The 22,871-nt window shown below is 41.3% G+C and overlaps 2 protein-coding genes across 5 annotated transcripts in view; one reads left to right on the forward strand and one right to left on the reverse strand.

Moving 5' to 3' along the window:
- The window catches only part of wdr20a (WD repeat domain 20a), a gene marked incomplete at its 5' end in the record, with an annotated part of 19,101 nt that extends 530 nt beyond the window's left edge, over positions 1-18,571 (forward strand). Inside the window, 4 exons of one of the 3 annotated variants that reach the window (XM_079852994.1) lie at positions 153-410; positions 11,678-11,860; positions 13,209-14,519; positions 17,228-18,571. In XM_079852994.1, the coding sequence (XP_079709120.1) occupies positions 153-410; positions 11,678-11,860; positions 13,209-14,519; positions 17,228-17,281 (1,806 nt within the window). In that variant the 3' untranslated portion in view covers positions 17,282-18,571. Of the gene's footprint in view, positions 1-152; positions 411-11,677; positions 11,861-13,208; positions 14,520-17,227 lie in introns of those variants that run through there. The other 2 variants (XM_079852995.1, XM_079852996.1) reach the window with 2 other exon arrangements.
- The window catches only part of mok (MOK protein kinase), a 16,944-nt gene continuing 12,381 nt past the window's right edge, over positions 18,309-22,871 (reverse strand). For both annotated transcript variants that reach the window (XM_079853007.1, XM_079853008.1), the window contains exons 9-12: positions 22,233-22,406; positions 21,866-21,971; positions 19,896-20,054; positions 18,309-19,816 (exon numbers count right to left, since the gene is read on the reverse strand). In XM_079853007.1, the coding sequence (XP_079709133.1) occupies positions 19,742-19,816; positions 19,896-20,054; positions 21,866-21,971; positions 22,233-22,406 (514 nt within the window). In that variant the 3' untranslated portion in view covers positions 18,309-19,741. The remainder of the gene's footprint in view (positions 19,817-19,895; positions 20,055-21,865; positions 21,972-22,232; positions 22,407-22,871) is intronic.

Raw genomic sequence — 22,871 nt, forward strand, 5'->3', positions numbered from 1 at the left:
GTGACGAAGACTAAATCCTCTCACTAATTGATCGCAAACCTCTTCTGACGGACTGAGAGTGTGTGTGTGAGTGTTTGAACGCCGATGGCCGAGGCGCGATGTGTGCGCATGCGCGGCGCGTCAGATCCGGGCCTGCGGAAGGATGAATGTAAATGTCAAAGATGGCGGCGGAGGGAGGAGGGAAGGAGATGAACGAGATCAAGAGTCAGTTCAGCACGCGGGAAGGCGCGTATAAACTCCTCACACACTCCGAGTACAGTCGCCCGAACCGTGTGCCCTTCAACTCGCAGGGCTCGAACCCCGTCCGGGTTTCGTTCGTCAACGTCAATGACCAGTCCGGGAACGGCGACCGAATCTGCTTCAATGTGGGCCGGGAGCTTTACTTCTACATCTACAAAGGCGTCAGGAAGGTGAGGACGACGCGCTCATCTCCACATTGGCGGAATAGCGGCTATTTCACATCATTAGTGACACACACGCGCACGCACACGCGCACTTTCATTGCTGACGCGCGTCTGTTTGTTTATGTGTGTGTGTGTGTGTGCGCGTGTGTGTGTGTGTGTGTGTGCGTGCGTGTGTGTGTGCGTGCGTGTGTGTGTGTTGCTTTGACAGGAGTGGGTTTGCTGTTGTTAAGTGAGTTTGTGTATCGTCGATCAGTTCATGTGTTCAGTAGTTCATGTGTTGAGTACTTCATAAATTCACTAGTTGTTTACAGTTCATATGTTCAATAATTTGCATGGTTCATATGTTCAGTGGCTCATATCTTCAGTAGTTTCTAAGGTTCATAATATATTCAGTTGTTTTTAAGGTTAGTATATTCAGTGGTTCATATATTCAGTAGTGTTTATGGCTCATATGTTCAGTAGTGTTTAGGGCTCATATGTTCAGTAGTGTTTATGGCTCATATGTTCAGTAGTGTTTAGGGCTCATATGTTCAGTAGTGTTTATGGCTCATATGTTCAGTAGTGTTTATGGCTCATATGTTCATTAGTGTTTAGGGTTCATATGTTCAGTAGTGTTTATGGCTCATATGTTCAGTAGTGTTTATGGCTCATATGTTCAGTAGTGTTTATGGCTCATATGTTCATTAGTGTTTAGGGTTCATATGTTCAGTAGTGTTTATGGCTCATATGTTCAGTAGTGTTTAGGGCTCATATGTTCAGTAGTGTTTAGGGCTCATATGTTCAGTAGTGTTTATGGCTCATATGTTCAGTAGTGTTTATGGCTCATATGTTCAGTAGTGTTTATGGCTCATATGTTCAGTAGTGTTTATGGCTCATATGTTCAGTAGTGTTTATGGCTCATATGTTCATTAGTGTTTAGGGTTCATATGTTCAGTAGTGTTTATGGCTCATATGTTCATTAGTGTTTAGGGTTCATATGTTCAGCAGTGTTTATGGCTCATATGTTCAGTAGTGTTTATGGCTCATATGTTCAGTAGTGTTTATGGCTCATATGTTCATTAGTGTTTAGGGTTCATATGTTCAGTAGTGTTTATGGCTCATATGTTCAGTAGTGTTTAGGGCTCATATGTTCAGTAGTGTTTAGGGCTCATATGTTCAGTAGTGTTTATGGCTCATATGTTCAGTAGTGTTTATGGCTCATATGTTCAGTAGTGTTTAGGGCTCATATGTTCAGTAGTGTTTATGGCTCATATGTTCAGTAGTGTTTAGGGCTCATATGTTCAGCAGTGTTTATGGCTCATATGTTCAGCAGTGTTTATGGCTCATATGTTCAGTAGTGTTTATGGCTCATATGTTCAGTAGTGTTTAGGGCTCATATGTTCAGTAGTGTTTATGGCTCATATGTTCAGTAGTGTTTATGGCTCATATGTTCATTAGTGTTTAGGGCTCATATGTTCAGTAGTGTTTATGGCTCATATGTTCAGCAGTGTTTATGGCTCATATGTTCAGTAGTGTTTATGGCTCATATGTTCAGTAGTGTTTATGGCTCATATGTTCAGTAGTGTTTAGGGCTCATATGTTCAGTAGTGTTTATGGCTCATATGTTCAGTAGTGTTTATGGCTCATATGTTCATTAGTGTTTAGGGCTCATATGTTCAGTAGTGTTTATGGCTCATATGTTCAGTAGTGTTTATGGCTCATATGTTCAGTAGTGTTTATGGCTCATATGTTCAGTAGTGTTTAGGGCTCATATGTTCAGCAGTGTTTATGGCTCATATGTTCAGTAGTGTTTATGGCTCATATGTTCAGTAGTGTTTAGGGCTCATATGTTCAGTAGTGTTTATGGCTCATATGTTCAGTAGTGTTTATGGCTCATATGTTCATTAGTGTTTAGGGCTCATATGTTCAGTAGTGTTTATGGCTCATATGTTCAGTAGTGTTTATGGCTCATATGTTCATTAGTGTTTAGGGTTCATATGTTCATTAGTGTTTAGGGTTCATATGTTCAGTAGTGTTTATGGCTCATATGTTCATTAGTGTTTAGGGCTCATATGTTCAGTAGTGTTTATGGCTCATATGTTCAGTAGTGTTTATGGCTCATATGTTCAGTAGTGTTTATGGCTCATATGTTCAGTAGTGTTTAGGGCTCATATGTTCAGTAGTGTTTATGGTTCATATGTTCAGTAGTGTTTATGGCTCATATGTTCAGTAGTGTTTATGGCTCATATGTTCAGTAGTGTTTAGGGCTCATATGTTCAGTAGTGTTTATGGCTCATATGTTCAGTAGTGTTTATGGCTCATATGTTCATTAGTGTTTAGGGCTCATATGTTCAGTAGTGTTTATGGCTCATATGTTCAGTAGTGTTTATGGCTCATATGTTCAGTAGTGTTTAGGGCTCATATGTTCATTAGTGTTTAGGGCTCATATGTTCATTAGTGTTTAGGGCTCATATGTTCATTAGTGTTTAGGGCTCATATGTTCAGTAGTGTTTATGGCTCATATGTTCAGTAGTGTTTAGGGCTCATATGTTCATTAGTGTTTAGGGCTCATATGTTCATTAGTGTTTAGGGCTCATATGTTCAGTAGTGTTTATGGCTCATATGTTCAGTAGTGTTTAGGGCTCATATGTTCATTAGTGTTTAGGGCTCATATGTTCAGTAGTGTTTAGGGCTCATATGTTCAGTAGTGTTTAGGGCTCATATGTTCAGTAGTGTTTATGGCTCATATGTTCAGAAGTGTTTAGGGTTCATATGTTCAGTAGTGTTTAGGGCTCATATGTTCAGTAGTGTTTATGGCTCATATGTTCAGTAGTGTTTATGGCTCATATGTTCATTAGTGTTTAGGGTTCATATGTTCATTAGTGTTTAGGGTTCATATGTTCAGCAGTGTTTATGGCTCATATATTCAGTAGTGTTTATGGCTCATATGTTCAGTAGTGTTTATGGCTCATATGTTCATTAGTGTTTAGGGTTCATATGTTCAGCAGTGTTTATGGCTCATATGTTCAGTAGTGTTTATGGCTCATATGTTCAGTAGTGTTTATGGCTCATATGTTCAGCAGTGTTTATGGCTCATATGTTCAGTAGTGTTTATGGCTCATATGTTCAGTAGTGTTTAGGGTTCATATGTTCAGTAGTGTTTAGGGCTCATATGTTCAGTAGTGTTTATGGCTCATATGTTCAGTAGTGTTTATGGCTCATATGTTCATTAGTGTTTAGGGTTCATATGTTCAGTAGTGTTTATGGCTCATATGTTCAGCAGTGTTTATGGCTCATATGTTCAGTAGTGTTTATGGCTCATATGTTCAGTAGTGTTTAGGGTTCATATGTTCAGTAGTGTTTAGGGCTCATATGTTCAGTAGTGTTTATGGCTCATATGTTCAGTAGTGTTTATGGCTCATATGTTCAGTAGTGTTTATGGCTCATATGTTCAGTAGTGTTTAGGGTTCATATGTTCAGCAGTGTTTAGGGTTCATATGTTCAGCAGTGTTTATGGCTCATATATTCAGCAGTGTTTATGGCTCATATATTCAGTAGTGTTTATGGCTCATATGTTCAGTAGTGTTTATGGCTCATATGTTCATTAGTGTTTAGGGTTCATATGTTCAGCAGTGTTTTTGGCTCATATGTTCAGTAGTGTTTATGGCTCATATGTTCAGTAGTGTTTAGGGTTCATATGTTCAGTAGTGTTTATGGCTCATATGTTCAGTAGTGTTTATGGCTCATATGTTCAGTAGTGTTTATGGCTCATATGTTCAGCAGTGTTTATGGCTCATATGTTCAGTAGTGTTTATGGCTCATATGTTCAGTAGTGTTTATGGCTCATATGTTCAGTAGTGTTTAGGGCTCATATGTTCAGTAGTGTTTAGGGCTCATATGTTCAGTAGTGTTTATGGCTCATATGTTCAGTAGTGTTTATGGCTCATATGTTCAGTAGTGTTTATGACTCATATGTTCAGTAGTGTTTAGGGCTCATATGTTCAGTAGTGTTTAGGGCTCATATGTTCAGTAGTGTTTAGGGTTCATATGTTCAGTAGTGTTTATGGCTCATATGTTCAGCAGTGTTTATGGCTCATATGTTCAGTAGTGTTTATGGCTCATATGTTCAGTAGTGTTTAGGGTTCATATGTTCAGTAGTGTTTAGGGCTCATATGTTCAGTAGTGTTTATGGCTCATATGTTCAGTAGTGTTTATGGCTCATATGTTCATTAGTGTTTAGGGTTCATATGTTCATTAGTGTTTAGGGTTCATATGTTCAGCAGTGTTTATGGCTCATATATTCAGTAGTGTTTATGGCTCATATGTTCAGTAGTGTTTATGGCTCATATGTTCATTAGTGTTTAGGGTTCATATGTTCAGCAGTGTTTATGGCTCATATGTTCAGTAGTGTTTATGGCTCATATGTTCAGTAGTGTTTAGGGTTCATATGTTCAGTAGTGTTTATGGCTCATATGTTCAGTAGTGTTTATGGCTCATATGTTCAGTAGTGTTTATGGCTCATATGTTCAGCAGTGTTTATGGCTCATATGTTCAGTAGTGTTTATGGCTCATATGTTCAGTAGTGTTTATGGCTCATATGTTCAGTAGTGTTTAGGGCTCATATGTTCAGTAGTGTTTAGGGCTCATATGTTCAGTAGTGTTTATGGCTCATATGTTCAGTAGTGTTTATGGCTCATATGTTCAGTAGTGTTTATGACTCATATGTTCAGTAGTGTTTAGGGCTCATATGTTCAGTAGTGTTTATGGCTCATATGTTCAGTAGTGTTTATGGCTCATATGTTCAGTAGTGTTTATGGCTCATATGTTCAGTAGTGTTTATGGCTCATATGTTCAGTAGTGTTTATGGCTCATATGTTCAGTAGTGTTTATGGCTCATATGTTCAGTAGTGTTTATGGCTCATATGTTCAGTAGTGTTTATGGCTCATATGTTCAGTAGTGTTTATGGCTCATATGTTCAGCAGTGTTTAGGGCTCATATGTTCAGTAGTGTTTATGGCTCATATGTTCAGTAGTGTTTATGGTTCATATGTTCAGTAGTGTTTATGGTTCATATGTTCAGTAGTGTTTATGGTTCATATGTTCAGTAGTGTTTATGGCTCATATGTTCAGTAGTGTTTAGGGCTCATATGTTCAGTAGTGTTTATGGTTCATATCTTCAGTAGTGTTTATGGTTCATATGTTCAGTAGTGTTTATGGCTCATATGTTCAGTAGTGTTTATGGCTCATATGTTCAGTAGTGTTTATGGCTCATATGTTCAGTAGTGTTTATGGCTCATATGTTCAGTAGTGTTTATGGCTCATATGTTCAGTAGTGTTTATGGCTCATATGTTCATTAGTGTTTAGGGCTCATATGTTCAGTAGTGTTTATGGCTCATATGTTCAGTAGTGTTTATGGCTCATATGTTCAGTAGTGTTTATGGCTCATATGTTCAGTAGTGTTTAGGGCTCATATGTTCAGCAGTGTTTATGGCTCATATGTTCAGTAGTGTTTATGGCTCATATGTTCAGTAGTGTTTAGGGCTCATATGTTCAGTAGTGTTTATGGCTCATATGTTCAGTAGTGTTTATGGCTCATATGTTCATTAGTGTTTAGGGCTCATATGTTCAGTAGTGTTTATGGCTCATATGTTCAGTAGTGTTTATGGCTCATATGTTCATTAGTGTTTAGGGTTCATATGTTCATTAGTGTTTAGGGTTCATATGTTCAGTAGTGTTTATGGCTCATATGTTCATTAGTGTTTAGGGCTCATATGTTCAGTAGTGTTTATGGCTCATATGTTCAGTAGTGTTTATGGCTCATATGTTCAGTAGTGTTTATGGCTCATATGTTCAGTAGTGTTTAGGGCTCATATGTTCAGTAGTGTTTATGGTTCATATGTTCAGTAGTGTTTATGGCTCATATGTTCAGTAGTGTTTATGGCTCATATGTTCAGTAGTGTTTAGGGCTCATATGTTCAGTAGTGTTTATGGCTCATATGTTCAGTAGTGTTTATGGCTCATATGTTCATTAGTGTTTAGGGCTCATATGTTCAGTAGTGTTTATGGCTCATATGTTCAGTAGTGTTTATGGCTCATATGTTCAGTAGTGTTTAGGGCTCATATGTTCATTAGTGTTTAGGGCTCATATGTTCATTAGTGTTTAGGGCTCATATGTTCATTAGTGTTTAGGGCTCATATGTTCAGTAGTGTTTATGGCTCATATGTTCAGTAGTGTTTAGGGCTCATATGTTCATTAGTGTTTAGGGCTCATATGTTCATTAGTGTTTAGGGCTCATATGTTCAGTAGTGTTTATGGCTCATATGTTCAGTAGTGTTTAGGGCTCATATGTTCATTAGTGTTTAGGGCTCATATGTTCATTAGTGTTTAGGGCTCATATGTTCAGTAGTGTTTAGGGCTCATATGTTCAGTAGTGTTTAGGGCTCATATGTTCAGTAGTGTTTATGGCTCATATGTTCAGAAGTGTTTAGGGTTCATATGTTCAGTAGTGTTTAGGGCTCATATGTTCAGTAGTGTTTATGGCTCATATGTTCAGTAGTGTTTATGGCTCATATGTTCATTAGTGTTTAGGGTTCATATGTTCATTAGTGTTTAGGGTTCATATGTTCAGCAGTGTTTATGGCTCATATGTTCAGTAGTGTTTATGGCTCATATGTTCAGTAGTGTTTATGGCTCATATGTTCATTAGTGTTTAGGGTTCATATGTTCAGCAGTGTTTATGGCTCATATGTTCAGTAGTGTTTATGGCTCATATGTTCAGTAGTGTTTATGGCTCATATGTTCAGCAGTGTTTATGGCTCATATGTTCAGTAGTGTTTATGGCTCATATGTTCAGTAGTGTTTAGGGTTCATATGTTCAGTAGTGTTTAGGGCTCATATGTTCAGTAGTGTTTATGGCTCATATGTTCAGTAGTGTTTATGGCTCATATGTTCATTAGTGTTTAGGGTTCATATGTTCAGTAGTGTTTATGGCTCATATGTTCAGCAGTGTTTATGGCTCATATGTTCAGTAGTGTTTATGGCTCATATGTTCAGTAGTGTTTAGGGTTCATATGTTCAGTAGTGTTTAGGGCTCATATGTTCAGTAGTGTTTATGGCTCATATGTTCAGTAGTGTTTATGGCTCATATGTTCAGTAGTGTTTATGGCTCATATGTTCAGTAGTGTTTAGGGTTCATATGTTCAGCAGTGTTTAGGGTTCATATGTTCAGCAGTGTTTATGGCTCATATATTCAGCAGTGTTTATGGCTCATATATTCAGTAGTGTTTATGGCTCATATGTTCAGTAGTGTTTATGGCTCATATGTTCATTAGTGTTTAGGGTTCATATGTTCAGCAGTGTTTTTGGCTCATATGTTCAGTAGTGTTTATGGCTCATATGTTCAGTAGTGTTTAGGGTTCATATGTTCAGTAGTGTTTATGGCTCATATGTTCAGTAGTGTTTATGGCTCATATGTTCAGTAGTGTTTATGGCTCATATGTTCAGCAGTGTTTATGGCTCATATGTTCAGTAGTGTTTATGGCTCATATGTTCAGTAGTGTTTATGGCTCATATGTTCAGTAGTGTTTAGGGCTCATATGTTCAGTAGTGTTTAGGGCTCATATGTTCAGTAGTGTTTAGGGCTCATATGTTCAGTAGTGTTTATGGCTCATATGTTCAGTAGTGTTTATGACTCATATGTTCAGTAGTGTTTAGGGCTCATATGTTCAGTAGTGTTTAGGGCTCATATGTTCAGTAGTGTTTAGGGTTCATATGTTCAGTAGTGTTTATGGCTCATATGTTCAGCAGTGTTTATGGCTCATATGTTCAGTAGTGTTTATGGCTCATATGTTCAGTAGTGTTTAGGGTTCATATGTTCAGTAGTGTTTAGGGCTCATATGTTCAGTAGTGTTTATGGCTCATATGTTCAGTAGTGTTTATGGCTCATATGTTCATTAGTGTTTAGGGTTCATATGTTCATTAGTGTTTAGGGTTCATATGTTCAGCAGTGTTTATGGCTCATATATTCAGTAGTGTTTATGGCTCATATGTTCAGTAGTGTTTATGGCTCATATGTTCATTAGTGTTTAGGGTTCATATGTTCAGCAGTGTTTATGGCTCATATGTTCAGTAGTGTTTATGGCTCATATGTTCAGTAGTGTTTAGGGTTCATATGTTCAGTAGTGTTTATGGCTCATATGTTCAGTAGTGTTTATGGCTCATATGTTCAGTAGTGTTTATGGCTCATATGTTCAGCAGTGTTTATGGCTCATATGTTCAGTAGTGTTTATGGCTCATATGTTCAGTAGTGTTTAGGGCTCATATGTTCAGTAGTGTTTAGGGCTCATATGTTCAGTAGTGTTTAGGGCTCATATGTTCAGTAGTGTTTAGGGCTCATATGTTCAGTAGTGTTTATGGCTCATATGTTCAGTAGTGTTTATGACTCATATGTTCAGTAGTGTTTAGGGCTCATATGTTCAGTAGTGTTTATGGCTCATATGTTCAGTAGTGTTTATGGCTCATATGTTCAGTAGTGTTTATGGCTCATATGTTCAGTAGTGTTTATGGCTCATATGTTCAGTAGTGTTTATGGCTCATATGTTCAGTAGTGTTTATGGCTCATATGTTCAGTAGTGTTTATGGCTCATATGTTCAGTAGTGTTTATGGCTCATATGTTCAGTAGTGTTTATGGCTCATATGTTCAGTAGTGTTTAGGGCTCATATGTTCAGCAGTGTTTAGGGCTCATATGTTCAGCAGTGTTTAGGGCTCATATGTTCAGTAGTGTTTATGGCTCATATGTTCAGTAGTGTTTATGGTTCATATGTTCAGTAGTGTTTATGGTTCATATGTTCAGTAGTGTTTATGGCTCATATGTTCAGTAGTGTTTAGGGCTCATATGTTCAGTAGTGTTTAGGGCTCATATGTTCAGTAGTGTTTATGGTTCATATCTTCAGTAGTGTTTATGGTTCATATGTTCAGTAGTGTTTATGGCTCATATGTTCAGTAGTGTTTATGGCTCATATGTTCAGTAGTGTTTATGGCTCATATGTTCAGTAGTGTTTATGGCTCATATGTTCAGTAGTGTTTATGGCTCATATGTTCAGTAGTGTTTATGGCTCATATGTTCAGTAGTGTTTATGGTTCATATGTTCAGTAGTGTTTATGGTTCATATGTTCAGTAGTGTTTATGGCTCATATGTTCAGTAGTGTTTATGGCTCATATGTTCAGTAGTGTTTATGGCTCATATGTTCAGTAGTGTTTATGGCTCATATGTTCAGTAGTGTAGTGTTTATGGCTCATATGTTCAGTAGTGTAGTGTTTATGGCTCATATGTTCAGTAGTGTTTATGGCTCATATGTTCATTAGTGTTTATGGCTCATATGTTCAGTAGTGTTTATGGTCAGAGGTGTGTAGAGTATCCAAGAATTTACCTAAGTACAAGTTACTTATAGAAATATTTACTCAACGTGAAAGTAATAATCTTAATAGTTACTTGATTAAGGGTAACAGTATCAACGAAAAAACTACTCAAGTAGCGATTACTAGTTAATTAAACTCCATTCACGTTTATTAGTACAGCGCTTTTCACAACACACATCATTTCAAAGCATCTTTACAGAAAGTGCATGAGTCCACATTACAGTTTTTAGAGAGATCTGTTATCAGAGGAGACTGTCTAAGTTATGTATTGCAGAAATGTACATATACAAATCACAGTTAGCTAGAAAGGTATTAATTTAAACAATGTAATAGTTTAATGCAGAAATAATGAGCTGATTGAAGTGATGAATACTTGTTTGTTAACAAATGATTCTGACATTTAGAAAACTCCAGCGTTGGTGTGTGTTGATCCAGAGTTAGCGTCATCTGAAGTCTTCATCATAGGCTGGATCCAAGTTACTTCGGATTATATATATATATTTCAGACAACAATTCAATAACATGTTATTATTTAGATGGGTATTTAATTTAAATAATTATAATTAGATGTCTTTACAACAAACACAGAAGAGACTATCATTATTTCTGGCATTTCATCTGTAGCCCCAGAATCATTGCACGTCCTTTGCTTTGTATAATAATAACGTAGAGCTACATTTGGATTATTAGACAATGTTGAAATTAAGTTTTGCAAGTTTTGAAAACTCTTGATGTGCTCACGCTCATGACCGCTGAACATCTGAACACAAACAATGATCAGATGCACATGATCTTCTGTTCTCCTTAATGTAATCACGTGTGTATTTCTGCAGGCGTGTGTAAGCTGGTTAGCTGTGTCTGAGCAAAGGCGTTCGACTTCAACACCAACAGGTTATAAAGTGTGCATTACCTGAATGAACTGAAGTCGAGTGTAGTTATACCTGTGGGTTCGTTCACAGACAGCAGAGGTTCATTAAGAACGATCTTCATCTCAGCTAGTGCACATGCGCTCAAGGTTGTTGACATCGGTGTGACCGCGCAGTAGCGATAGCGCGCACAGAGTGTGTGATGTATTGTAGTCAACACTTATTCTCATTTATTCAAGTATTTCATCATAGAAATTGAATTTAAATGAATAGAATGAAAAGTGACAGTAACAGAAACCCATGCAATACATTTTAGCAGGCTTAAGTAAGCATGAAAATAATCAAAGGAAATATGTGTTTGCTAAACAAATATGATTGCAAAACCAAATAATATGATTTGTATTCTTTTGGTTTCTCTACCCAATATATTTAAACTCGTTCTGGAAAAAGTGGTATCGGTGCGTCCCTAATAAAGATCAGTAATTTACAGATTAGGTGATACTATTGTGTGATTATCCCAGGTACTAGTGAAACCATACATCATGTGTCGTGTTTAGATACGGCAGATCACACACACACACACACACACACCCCTCGTACTGTAAACAGGTGTGTGTGACCTGAGGGTGGTTGTTGTGACCGGCACCTGTCGCAGTGTTTCTCGAGGGGAATCTGTGTTTGTTTGGCAGCGGTTCAGGTGTTTACTTCTGCTTTCTAGTAGATAGTTGGGGACATTAAATTTAACATTTAATTTAATTTTCAACAATATTATTGATCTGCCTGCATTGACAGCATTATATGAGAACTGAACTGAGCTGGAATATATATATATATAATTAACTAAATGAATAACTGAACTTCCTTAAGCTGGACTGTGACGCTGTTTTCTTCTAGACACAAACTTCACTGCATTATTTTCCTGTTATCTCTGTAAAGCTGCTTTGAAACACTCTGTATTGTAGAAAGCGCTGTATAAATGTGACTTGGCTTCCTCTGTTGTCCACAGGCCGCTGACCTGAGCAAACCCATCGATAAGAGGATCTACAAGGGGACGCAGCCCACGTGCCACGACTTCAACCACCTGACGGCCACGGCGGAGAGCGTGTCGCTGCTCGTGGGCTTCTCTGCGGGACAGGTGCAGCTCATCGACCCCATCAAGAAGGAGACCAGCAAACTCTTCAATGAAGAGGTGACACACACACATCTACACCTCACACACACTCCTCACACACATCTACACTTCTCTACAGGCCTTGTTTAATGGTCGATAACCAAAAAGGATGACCTGGTGAAATTCTGTGTTGTCTGTTTTAATTTTTCTAAATTCTGTGTTTTATGATTTAATACAAATGTATTCAAAAATGTGGGAATCACATGAATGCATAAAACTGTAATCATTGAATTGATCTTTTAAAATAAGATATTCCTTAAATTCTTTTTTAATGAACTGCAAAATTAGTATTTTTATTGCTTTGTAAAGTAAATTCTACTGTACAATAGTAATATATTTCTGTCATAACTTTTATTTTGGCATGTTGCAATGAAGAGCTGTGAGTGTGTGTGTGTGTGTGTTTCTGCCGATAGTTTTCTCAGATGAAGTTCATGTGTTCATATATTGAGACGCAGACGAGCGTCACACAGATCAAACTGAGACGGACTTCTGATCCACACGCACTCGTTCGCATCGCCGTCTGATTAAGCGTGCAGTTCTGTGTCTCATTCATTCCTGCAAAATTTGCCAAATTCCACGATATTCCATGTAATGCAGTATTTTCCTTTTTTTTTTTTTATTGGATTCCGTGACGCCATGTTTTCAACATCGCTGAGATCATAGGCCTCTAGTGTTGGTCACACACCGTATTTGTATTTATTGTTTTAATATACTAGTAGGGGCGTAACAATATAACGTGTCACAATATATCGCAATGCAAAAATGCAACAATATGTATCGTGGATAGTAACAATATTTATTGTGTATAATTCACCCAAAATAAAAATGACTAAATGAGAGTTTTGGTGTCAGTACGAAATTAAACTACTATATATAATGTTGTATAATAATGTAATGGGGGAATATTTGTGGGTCCTGATAATAACAAATGTCTGCTGTAAAAAGGGACTTAAATATATCTAGTCAGTGACAGAGTTCAAGCATATTCGTCTACAATAATCCTGTATTTCCAGCTCCAGAATCATGAATATCTTTATTCTGGAGTCTCTGTTGTCCTGCTTTGGGTTTCAGCACCAAGTCCAAGCCTGTTCATTTACACCTCTAATGTAATAGCAAATTGAGCATTTTAATCAACTGTACATTTTTTGTTAACCTTTTATCATATGGGTTGGAGTATCGCAATAATATGGTATGGTGAGTTCAGTGTCGTGACATGAGGGAATCGTGATATGAGGGAATCGTTACACCGCTATATACTAGTGTGGGTTATTCTTTTTTTTGTGTGTAAATGTTCACATTTGGTAATCTTTCTATATAACCCATGTCTTCTCTGTCTTGTCTCTTCTCCTCCATGAATCTCACTCAGAGACTAATCGACAAATCCCGCGTGACGTGTGTGAAGTGGGTCCCGGGCTCCGAGAGCCTGTTCCTGGTGGCTCACTCCAGCGGGAGCATGTACCTGTATAACGTGGAGCACACCTGCGGGACCACGGCTCCGCACTACCAGCTGCTGAAGCAGGGCGAGAGCTACGCCGTGCACACCTGCAAGAGCAAGTCCACGCGCAACCCCCTGCTCAAGTGGACCGTGGGCGACGGCGCGCTCAACGAGTTCGCCTTCTCGCCCGACGGGAAGTTCCTGGCCTGCGTTAGCCAGGACGGGTTCCTGCGCGTCTTCAACTTCGACGCGGTGGAGCTGCACGGGAACATGAAGAGCTACTTCGGCGGGCTCCTGTGTGTGTGCTGGAGCCCCGACGGCAAGTACATCGTGGCCGGCGGCGAGGACGACCTGGTGACCGTGTGGTCGTTCGTGGACTGCCGAGTGATCGCGCGAGGACACGGGCACAAGTCGTGGGTTAGCGTGGTGGCGTTCGACCACTACACCACTAGCGTTGAGGAGAGCGACCCCATGGAGTTCAGCGGCAGCGACGAGGACTTCCAGGATCAGATCCACTTCGGGCGCGATCGAGCTAACAGCACGCAGTCACGCCTCTCGAAACGCAACTCCACGGACAGCCGGCCGGTTAGCGTGACGTACCGCTTCGGCTCCGTGGGCCAGGACACGCAGCTCTGCCTATGGGACCTGACGGAGGACATCTTGTTCCCGCACCTCCCGCTGTCCCGGACGCGAACGCACACCAACGTCATGAATGCGAGCGGCCCGCCGGCGGGAGGAAGCGTTAGCGGCGCCGTGATCCCGACCGCTAGCAACCCCAGCGCTAACGGCAGCAACAGCAGCGCCGCTAACACGCCGGCTAACTCGCTCCCCGCGCCGCTGCCGCGCTCCAACAGTCTCCCGCATGCGGCCGCCGGCTCCGGCTCCAAGAGCGCCGCGACCGAGAACCCCGTCGCTACCGGCGTTAGCAAGTTCGCCACGCTCTCGCTGCACGACCGTAAAGACCGCCACCCCGATAAGGACCACAAGCGAAACCACAGCATGGGCCACATCAGCAGCAAGAGCAGCGACAAGCTCAACCTGCTCACCAAAACCAAAACGGACCCTGCCAAGACTCTGGGCACGACGCTGTGCCCGCGCATGGAGGACGTGCCGCTGCTCGAGCCGCTAGTCTGCAAGAAGATCGCGCACGAGAGACTCACGGTGCTCATCTTTCTAGAAGACTGTATTGTCACCGCGTGTCAGGAGGGGTTTATTTGCACATGGGCGAGACCCGGCAAAGTGGTGAGTCGAGTCTCCTTCATTTATACAGCGCTTTATACAACGTTTCAGAGCAGCTTTACTGAGATAACAGGAGAATAATGCAACAAAGTTTGTTTCCAGAAGAAAATAGCGTCTCAGTCCATCTTAAGTCAGTTCAGTGATGGTTCAATTCTGTTGTAAAAAAGTGATTAATTTAGTTCATATATATATACAGTGAGGAAAATAAGTATTTGAACACCCTGCTATTTTGCAAGTTCTCCCACTTGGAAATCATGGAGGGGTCTGAAATGATCATCGTAGGTGCATGTCCACTGTGAGAGACATAATCTAAAAAAAAAAAATCCAGAAATCACAATGTATGATTTTTTAACTATTTATTTGTATGATACAGCTGCAAATAAGTATTTGAACACCTGAGAAAATCAGTGTTAATATTTGGTACAGTAGCCTTTGTTTGCAATTACAGAGGTCAAACGTTTCCTGTAGTTTTTCACCAGGTTTGCACACACTGAGGAGGGATGTTGGCCCACTCCTCCACACAGATCTTCTCTAGATCAGTCAGGTTTCTGGGCTGTCGCTGAGAAACACGGAGTTTGAGCTCCCTCCAAAGATTCTCTATTGGGTTTAGGTCTGGAGACTGGCTAGGCCACGCCAGAACCTTGATATGCTTCTTACAGAGCCACTCCTTGGTTATCCTGGCTGTGTGCTTCGGGTCATTGTCATGTTGGAAGACCCAGCCTCGACCCATCTTCAATGCTCTGACTGAGGGAAGGAGGTTGTTCCCCAAAATCTGGCAATACATGGCCCCGGTCATCCTCTCCTTAATACAGTGCAGTCGCCCTGTCCCATGTGCAGAAAAACACCCCCAAAGCATGATGCTACCACCCCCATGCTTCACAGTAGGGATGGTGTTCTTGGGATGGTACTCATCATTCTTCTTCCTCCAAACACGTTTAGTGGAATTATGACCAAAAAGTTCTATTTTGGTCTCATCTGACCACATGACTTTCTCCCATGACTCCTCTGGATCATCCAAATGGTCATTGGCAAACTTAAGACGGGCCTTGACATGTGCTGGTTTAAGCAGGGGAACCTTCCGTGCCATGCATGATTTCAAACCATGACGTCTTAGTGTATTACCAACAGTAACCTTGGAAACGGTGGTCCCAGCTCTTTTCAGGTCATTGACCAGCTCCTCCCGTGTAGTTCTGGGCTGATTTCTCACCTTTCTTAGGATCATTGAGACCCCACGAGGTGAGATCTTGCATGGAGCCCCAGTCCGAGGGAGATTGACAGTCATGTTTAGCTTCTTCCATTTTCTAATGATTGCTCCAACAGTGGACCTTTTTTCACCAAGCTGCTTGGCAATTTCCCTGTAGCCCTTTCCAGCCTTGTGGAGGTGTACAATTTTGTCTCTAGTGTCTTTGGACAGCTCTTTGGTCTTGGCCATGTTAGTAGTTGGATTCTTACTGATTGTATGGGGTGGACAGGTGTCTTTATGCAGCTAACGACCTCAAACAGGTGCATCTAATTTAGGATAATAAATGGAGTGGAGGTGGACATTTTAAAGGCAGACTAACAGGTCTTTGAGGGTCAGAATTCTAGCTGATAGACAGGTGTTCTAATACTTATTTGCAGCTGTATCATACAAATAAATAGTTAAAAAATCATATATTGTGATTTCTGGATTTTTTTTTTTAGATTATGTCTCTCACAGTGGACATGCACCTACGATGACAATTTCAGACCCCTCCATGATTTCCAAGTGGGAGAACTTGCAAAATAGCAGGGTGTTCAAATACTTATTTTCCTCACTGTATATCCGCTCTGGAGAAAACCGTGATGTCATCGTCCAGCTCAGTTCAGTTCTCATATAATGCTGTCAGTGCAGGAGAGCAATAATATTGCTGAATATTAAATGTACCGACTGAGCGAGACAAAAGGAAAAGGCGACAGTGGCAGGAACCAAAACTCCATCAGTGACAGAATGGAGGAAAAACCCTTGGGAGAATCCAGACTCAGTCTCAGTTCTCCTCTGGCCAACGAGCGAACAGTGTATGATTATGATTCAGGCAGCATTACAGGTCAGAGGTCAGATTGGATCAGAACATTCCTTTCTTCAGTCTGCCACGAGGTCCACCTAGAACGTCTCCTGTATGGTATAGTGTGTGTTCTGTCGTCAGCGGTGGCTAACGCTGGTCCCGTGGAGCCGCGAGTCTCGAGTCTTGGACACACGTAGCGCAGCTTTTACTCAGCCGTCCAATCACAGTGGAGGAGGGGCGGGGCTAATACAACACCGACCAACCGCTGCATTCTGCTTGTACAATGTCAACAGACGACGACGACAACAAACATAATAATGGAACAAATGATTTAAATCAAATACTTTACATTGTATTGCCTTTTTTACATAGAAATAATACAGAAACAAACCATCTGTGAACTGAGATGCTCGTAAAAATGAACCGCCCCGTCCTCTGATTGGCCAGCCGAAGATCACAGCGTGCCATCATCAGCAGAACCGCACCGGGCCTGGACCGGCTCTCTTCTGTGCTAACAGGCTAGGCTATTATAGGTGTTCATCTCGCTGTAGAACAGAGCGTGTGTGTGAACATTTACACTATGAATGTTTTATGTATTGGAGGATTGCATCATGTGATCTGCTCATATTTGTCCCTCTGTTTGTGGCTTTGCAGATGTTTTCAAAAGTTCTTCTCTTCTTTTCTCAGGGTTTATTGTCATCCCAAAACCAAGCCAACTCTCCCAGTGGAACAGTAGTATAGCCCAGCGTTCCTGCAGGTCAGAGGTCATCGCCGCTTCTCCTCCTTCGGTTCTTTCCTCCTCTGGTTCTGGAGCCCGTGAGCCCGTGAGCCCATGAGCGCAGGAACACGTGTGTGTGCATCAGTGCGACCATGGGCTTTCCTCTCACTTCCCCAGAGTATTTATTTGATATGGTTTCACTCTCAGTTGCATCTCACTGTATTATTTTCTCTTGTGTATTTCAATCCTAAGGTTTGGGAAGTCATTGAATCCCGGGTGGAAAAGCAGTCGTCTTTGAACCCCAGATCACTTTTAATAGTTTTATTTTCACCCTCTTTCATACGGAATAGATTTGACCCCCATTGTTAAACTTTGCACTGATTTTATTTTGGGTTTTTGTTTTTTGTAACTACTATAAAGGATCAAAAAAGACAAAAAAGAAAGAAGTAGACGTTCGGGGAAGGCCTTGATGCACTTGGCTTTAATATCCTCTGTCTTGAATCTGAATCTGAAAAGCTGGATGCTGCAATCATTAGTTTTTTAAAAAGAAAATTTGTTTGCACTTAATAGTTTATTAGAAGAGAATGGCTTTACATTTGTGTGTGCGAGGACTCACAGACCGGTATAATGTGGAGAATTATGATTAAAACTTTGTATCTATTGAGCATTTATTTTAATATTGTTTCAGATAAAAATCTGCTTTGTATTATATGTATAATATTGTAATTCAGTGATTTATTGGGGCAAAAGCAAATGATCAGTAACTCTAGTGGAAGTTTGTCATCATTACAGGAAATAGTGACATTTCTAAAGCAGAAAAATAGACATAATAATATTAAAAATAATCTTAAATATGCAGGTTTCTGTTTTTTTTTTCTTTTTCTGTTTCATTTTTCCTTGTCTCTTGTACAAAAGTCACCCAAATGTATTTTGATAATATAGGAGATTTATGTAAGCGAAACGCTAGATGGACAGATGTGTCGTCTGGCTAATAACACGTGTGAAGCTCAGGAAGTCTAGCAGACGAAGAAAACTAATCTTATGAAAGAGTTTCAAGAGTTCATATTTTGCTTACCAACAGCAAAGTTATTCTATGTGCTACTAAGAAACAGCCACTATAGGAGCGAGCAGTAGACACTATAAACCGCTGTCATGACTTACCCTTCTGTGTGACTAGCAGTCATTGTTAATGAAATATACACTAACCGGGAAAGGCGAGGATGTGGATGATGGAAGTGTCATATTTTTGATTCGTGTGGTTAACATTTTGCATTTCACATTTTGTTCTTCATTAAAAAAGTCCACGGATGTTTGGTCTCGTGTGTATCGTCCTGTTTTGTGTGCTAGTTCTTACTTTAACCTCAATGCCCTGTTTCTGAGAGTGTGTGAAGCAGTTTTACTGAACTTTCAGAACCGGTCAAAGCTGATTTTATTCAGTGCTTTTGTTACTTTTTAAGATCACTTTTATTAATGCCGATTGTTATCAGTGTTCACAGTGCTTGGTAAATTTCCTGCCCAAATGCATTAATGTAAATCTTCCCAGTGTGCATCAGTATACAGTAGTTTACTGTAAGAGATCATTTAGAAGTAGGGGTGTAACAATATATTGCAACATTTTTCAGAGTTTTAGTGTCAGCACTAGATTAAACTACTATATAATGTTGAATATAATGCAATGGGGGAATATTTGTTGGTCCTGATAATGCCAGATGTCTTTATTTGGCATCAACCCCTAACCCTACCAGTAAAAGGTGGCCTACATTTATTTTAAACGAGATTAACCATATTCGTCTAAAATGACCCTGTATTTTCAGCTTCAGAATCATGAATATCTTTATTCTGGTGTCTCTATTGTCCTGTGCTTTGGGTTCCAGCATCAAGTCCAAGCCTGTTCATTTACACACAATGTAAAATCAAATTTAGCATTTTAATCAACAGTACATTTGTTAACCTTTCATCATATGTCTTGGAGTATCACAGTGATATGTATCGAATCGTGACACAAAGATATCGTTACACCCCTGATTTATGATGTCACAGCATGGCACTTTGAAGAAGAGTAGTGTAAAACCCCTTTATTAAAGACTATAAGTGTAGTTGTGTAAGTGTCACAACAGTAATCATGAATCTGCTGTGAGCCGATGGCATCTCTGGAAATATAGGATCATGTGTAATAATGATCCGGCACTCGCTCTCGTTCACAGATTCGGGTTAAATGATGGTCTAATGTAGAATGAAAGTCTACTGCTTTATATTTATGCTACATCCATCTTACAGAATCTGTTTTCAGCGGTCTGAAACATGTAAAGCAAGTAATGATGTGATTTGGGATGCAGATGTCAGCTTGTATTGGTCTGAAAACACATGTTTCAGTGTGTATAAACAGCTTTATTGTATGATGTGAAGTGTAAGTGTTGCCTGAGCTCTGCTAGCGTGGGCTGGCGTCAGTAGTCCTGCGGGTGGCGCTCTAGCGTGGGCTGGCGTCAGTAGTCCTGCGGGTGGCGCTCTAGCACACGAGGCATGTAGAAGCTCTTCAGATGCTGCGGCTCCTCTTTGGGCTTCAGAAGAAAAGACAATCAGTACAAACAGGAGTTTCATCTTAAGTGGATAATTGGACTGTGAAAGTGTGAAGGTTACTTTGTTCAGACGCGAGTGGCACTTGGAGATGGCAGGCAGAGAGCCGCGGTGGGACGGCGTCGGCACCGGGAACGGGAGTGTGTGTGTCGGGACCCCGAGGTTGAGCTTCGGCAGCTCCAGAGGGAAGTGGCGTCGGCTGAGCGGGTCGAGCTTCAGATGCTGAGGACAACAGGAGAAACGGCTGAGATCTGAGACTACGTACTTCTTTCTCTGTCAAAATGCATTTAGTTTCTTAATGAAAGAAAACAAAATATGTTTAATTAACATTAACACAGTTCAAAGGATGTATGCAGTAAAATGGCACAAATTCAAGAAACTTTTCCTAAAGACTAAAAATGGGAGGCAGTGTTAATTTTACGGTGGTTGTTTTAGTCCAACTAAAAAGGCATCTAATTTAATTCAACAATGAGAATTTATTTAGTTGATGACAAAGTGCAGAATGAAATTAAATATTCAAACGTGTATTATGTAGTAGCTGAAACATGCATCATCATTTCATAAAAACGTGTCCTTGTGAAAAGCTCCTGATACTACATTCTAATGAGAATAATGTTGTTATTTCTTTATGTTTGAGTTTATTGTGCATCTTCACTTGTGAATTTGTCTTATTGTGTGCAAATGGAAGTTGTAAAGTAATGTTTATATGTTGTGCATGTTTGTACTGTGCAAGAATCTCTTCTAGGATGGGTTTGTGAGTTCATGAACCGCCAGTGCTTCAGTTCACCAGTGTTCCCGACACCACAGACGAGTGTTACAGTAAACAATCACTCTCCACACTGTGGTTCTGAGATCAGTGGTTCCGAGATCAGTGGTTCCGAGATCACGTGGTTCCGAGATCACGTGGTTCCGAGATCAGTGGTTCCGAGATTACGTGGTTCCGAGATCACTGGTTCCGAGATCACGGGTTCCGAGATCAGTGGTTCCGAGATCACGTGGTTTTGAGATCAGTGGTTCCGAGATCACGTGGTTCCGAGAACACGTGGTTCTGAGATCAGTGGTTCCGAGATCAATGGTTCCGAGATTACGTGGTTCCGAGATCAGTGGTTCCGAGATCACGTGGTTCTGAGATCACGTGGTTCTGAGATCAGTGGTTCCGAGATCACGGGTTCCGAGATCACGTGGTTCTGAGATCAGTGGTTCCGAGATCACGTGGTTCTGAGATCAGTGGTTCTGAGATCACGGGTTCCGAGATCACGTGGTTCTGAGATCAGTGGTTCCGAGATCACGTGGTTCTGAATCAGGGGTTCTGAATCAGGGGTTCCGAGATCACGTGGTTCTGAGATCAGTGGTTCCGAGATTACATGGTTCCGAGATCAGTGGTTCCGAGATCACGTGGTTCTGAGATCACGTGGTTCTGAGATCACGTGGTTCTGAGATCAGTGATTCCGAGATCACGTGGTTCTGAGATCAGTGGTTCCGAGATCACGTGGTTCTGAGATCAGTGGTTCTGAATCAGGGGTTCCGAGATCACGTGGTTCTGAGATCAGTGGTTCCGAGATCACGTGGTTCTGAATCAGGGGTTCCGAGATCACGTGGTTCTGAGATCAGTGGTTCCGAGATTACATGGTTCCGAGATCAGTGGTTCCGAGATCACGTGGTTCCGAGATCACGTGGTTCTGAGATCAGTGGTTCTGAGATCACGGGTTCCGAGATCACGTGGTTCTGAATCAGGGGTTCTGAATCAGGGGTTCCGAGATCACGTGGTTCTGAGATCAGTGGTTCCGAGATTACATGGTTCCGAGATCAGTGGTTCCGAGATCACGTGGTTCTGAGATCACGTGGTTCTGAGATCACGTGGTTCTGAGATCAGTGATTCCGAGATCACGTGGTTCTGAGATCAGTGGTTCCGAGATCACGTGGTTCTGAGATCAGTGGTTCTGAATCAGGGGTTCCGAGATCACATGGTTCTGAGATCAGTGGTTCCGAGATCAGTGGTTCTGAGATCATGTTGAGATCTTCTGAAGGGTTACCTGTCTCCGGCCCTGTCTCGCGAGCCGCCACAGCTGATCAGACGCCGGTGTGTTGCTGGACTCTCCCTCAGCTTTCCTCCGCAGACCCACTCGCCTCTCCGCCATTCTAGCACACACCAGAGGGATGAACACACAGAGATGAACACACTCCTGCACTCATCTCTAACACAGGTGATGAACCTGACTCCTTGACTGTCAAAGTCACAGTTAAAGTCTTTATGTTGGGCTTTATTCTGACAGGCATCATGCAAAAGTCTTCAGCCGATGTGGGAATACTCACTCAAACTAAACTAACTAAAGTGTCCAGTAAGAGAGTAATATCTGTGTGTGAGAGTGAGTGTGTGTGTGTGTGTGAGTGTGTGCTGACCGTAGCTCTCTGAAGCAGGAGTGTTGCAGTGCTGCGCGGGCGCTGATGCGCTCCTCGGGGTCGTAGGTCAGCATCTGCTCCAGCAGAGACAGGCTAGCAGAGGAACAGTGAGGAACCAGTGCAGGAATCCCACAGCCTTTCCGAGGAGGGAAATCAAACCGCATCGCCCGAGACCTTCACACACGGGGAACACAATCACAGAGATGATGTCAGCAGTGATGATCGGTGTGTGTGGCGTGTTAGAGCTGCGTAATAATGAGAAACCGTCTGAAAAGAAGCGAAATAAGATTAAATATGGCGCTTTTCCACTGCATGGTACGGCTCAGCTCGACTCGGCGCGAATCGGTTCGGCTCGCTTCGCTTTTCTACTTCGTGGTACGACTCGACTCGGCACGGTTCGGTTCGCTTTAGCTCGGTTGCTTTTCCACTGCAGTCAGTACCGCTTCAAAGTGGGTGGGACTGATCGTTATAGTTGCCACCTTTACTGCCATGACATCATCGTAAACGCACCACATTTCAAAAGCACAACACAGGAACAATGGAGCCTATCGAGGGGATGGTGTTCTTGATTCTCGGCATGTGGATGTTTTTAACTGCAAGACGGAGAAATGTGTTTAAAATGAGGCGGATGGCAGCAAA

This window comes from Squalius cephalus (assembly GCF_949319135.1).
Source record: "Squalius cephalus genome assembly, chromosome: 20".
Classification (NCBI taxonomy): domain Eukaryota; kingdom Metazoa; phylum Chordata; class Actinopteri; order Cypriniformes; family Leuciscidae; genus Squalius; species Squalius cephalus.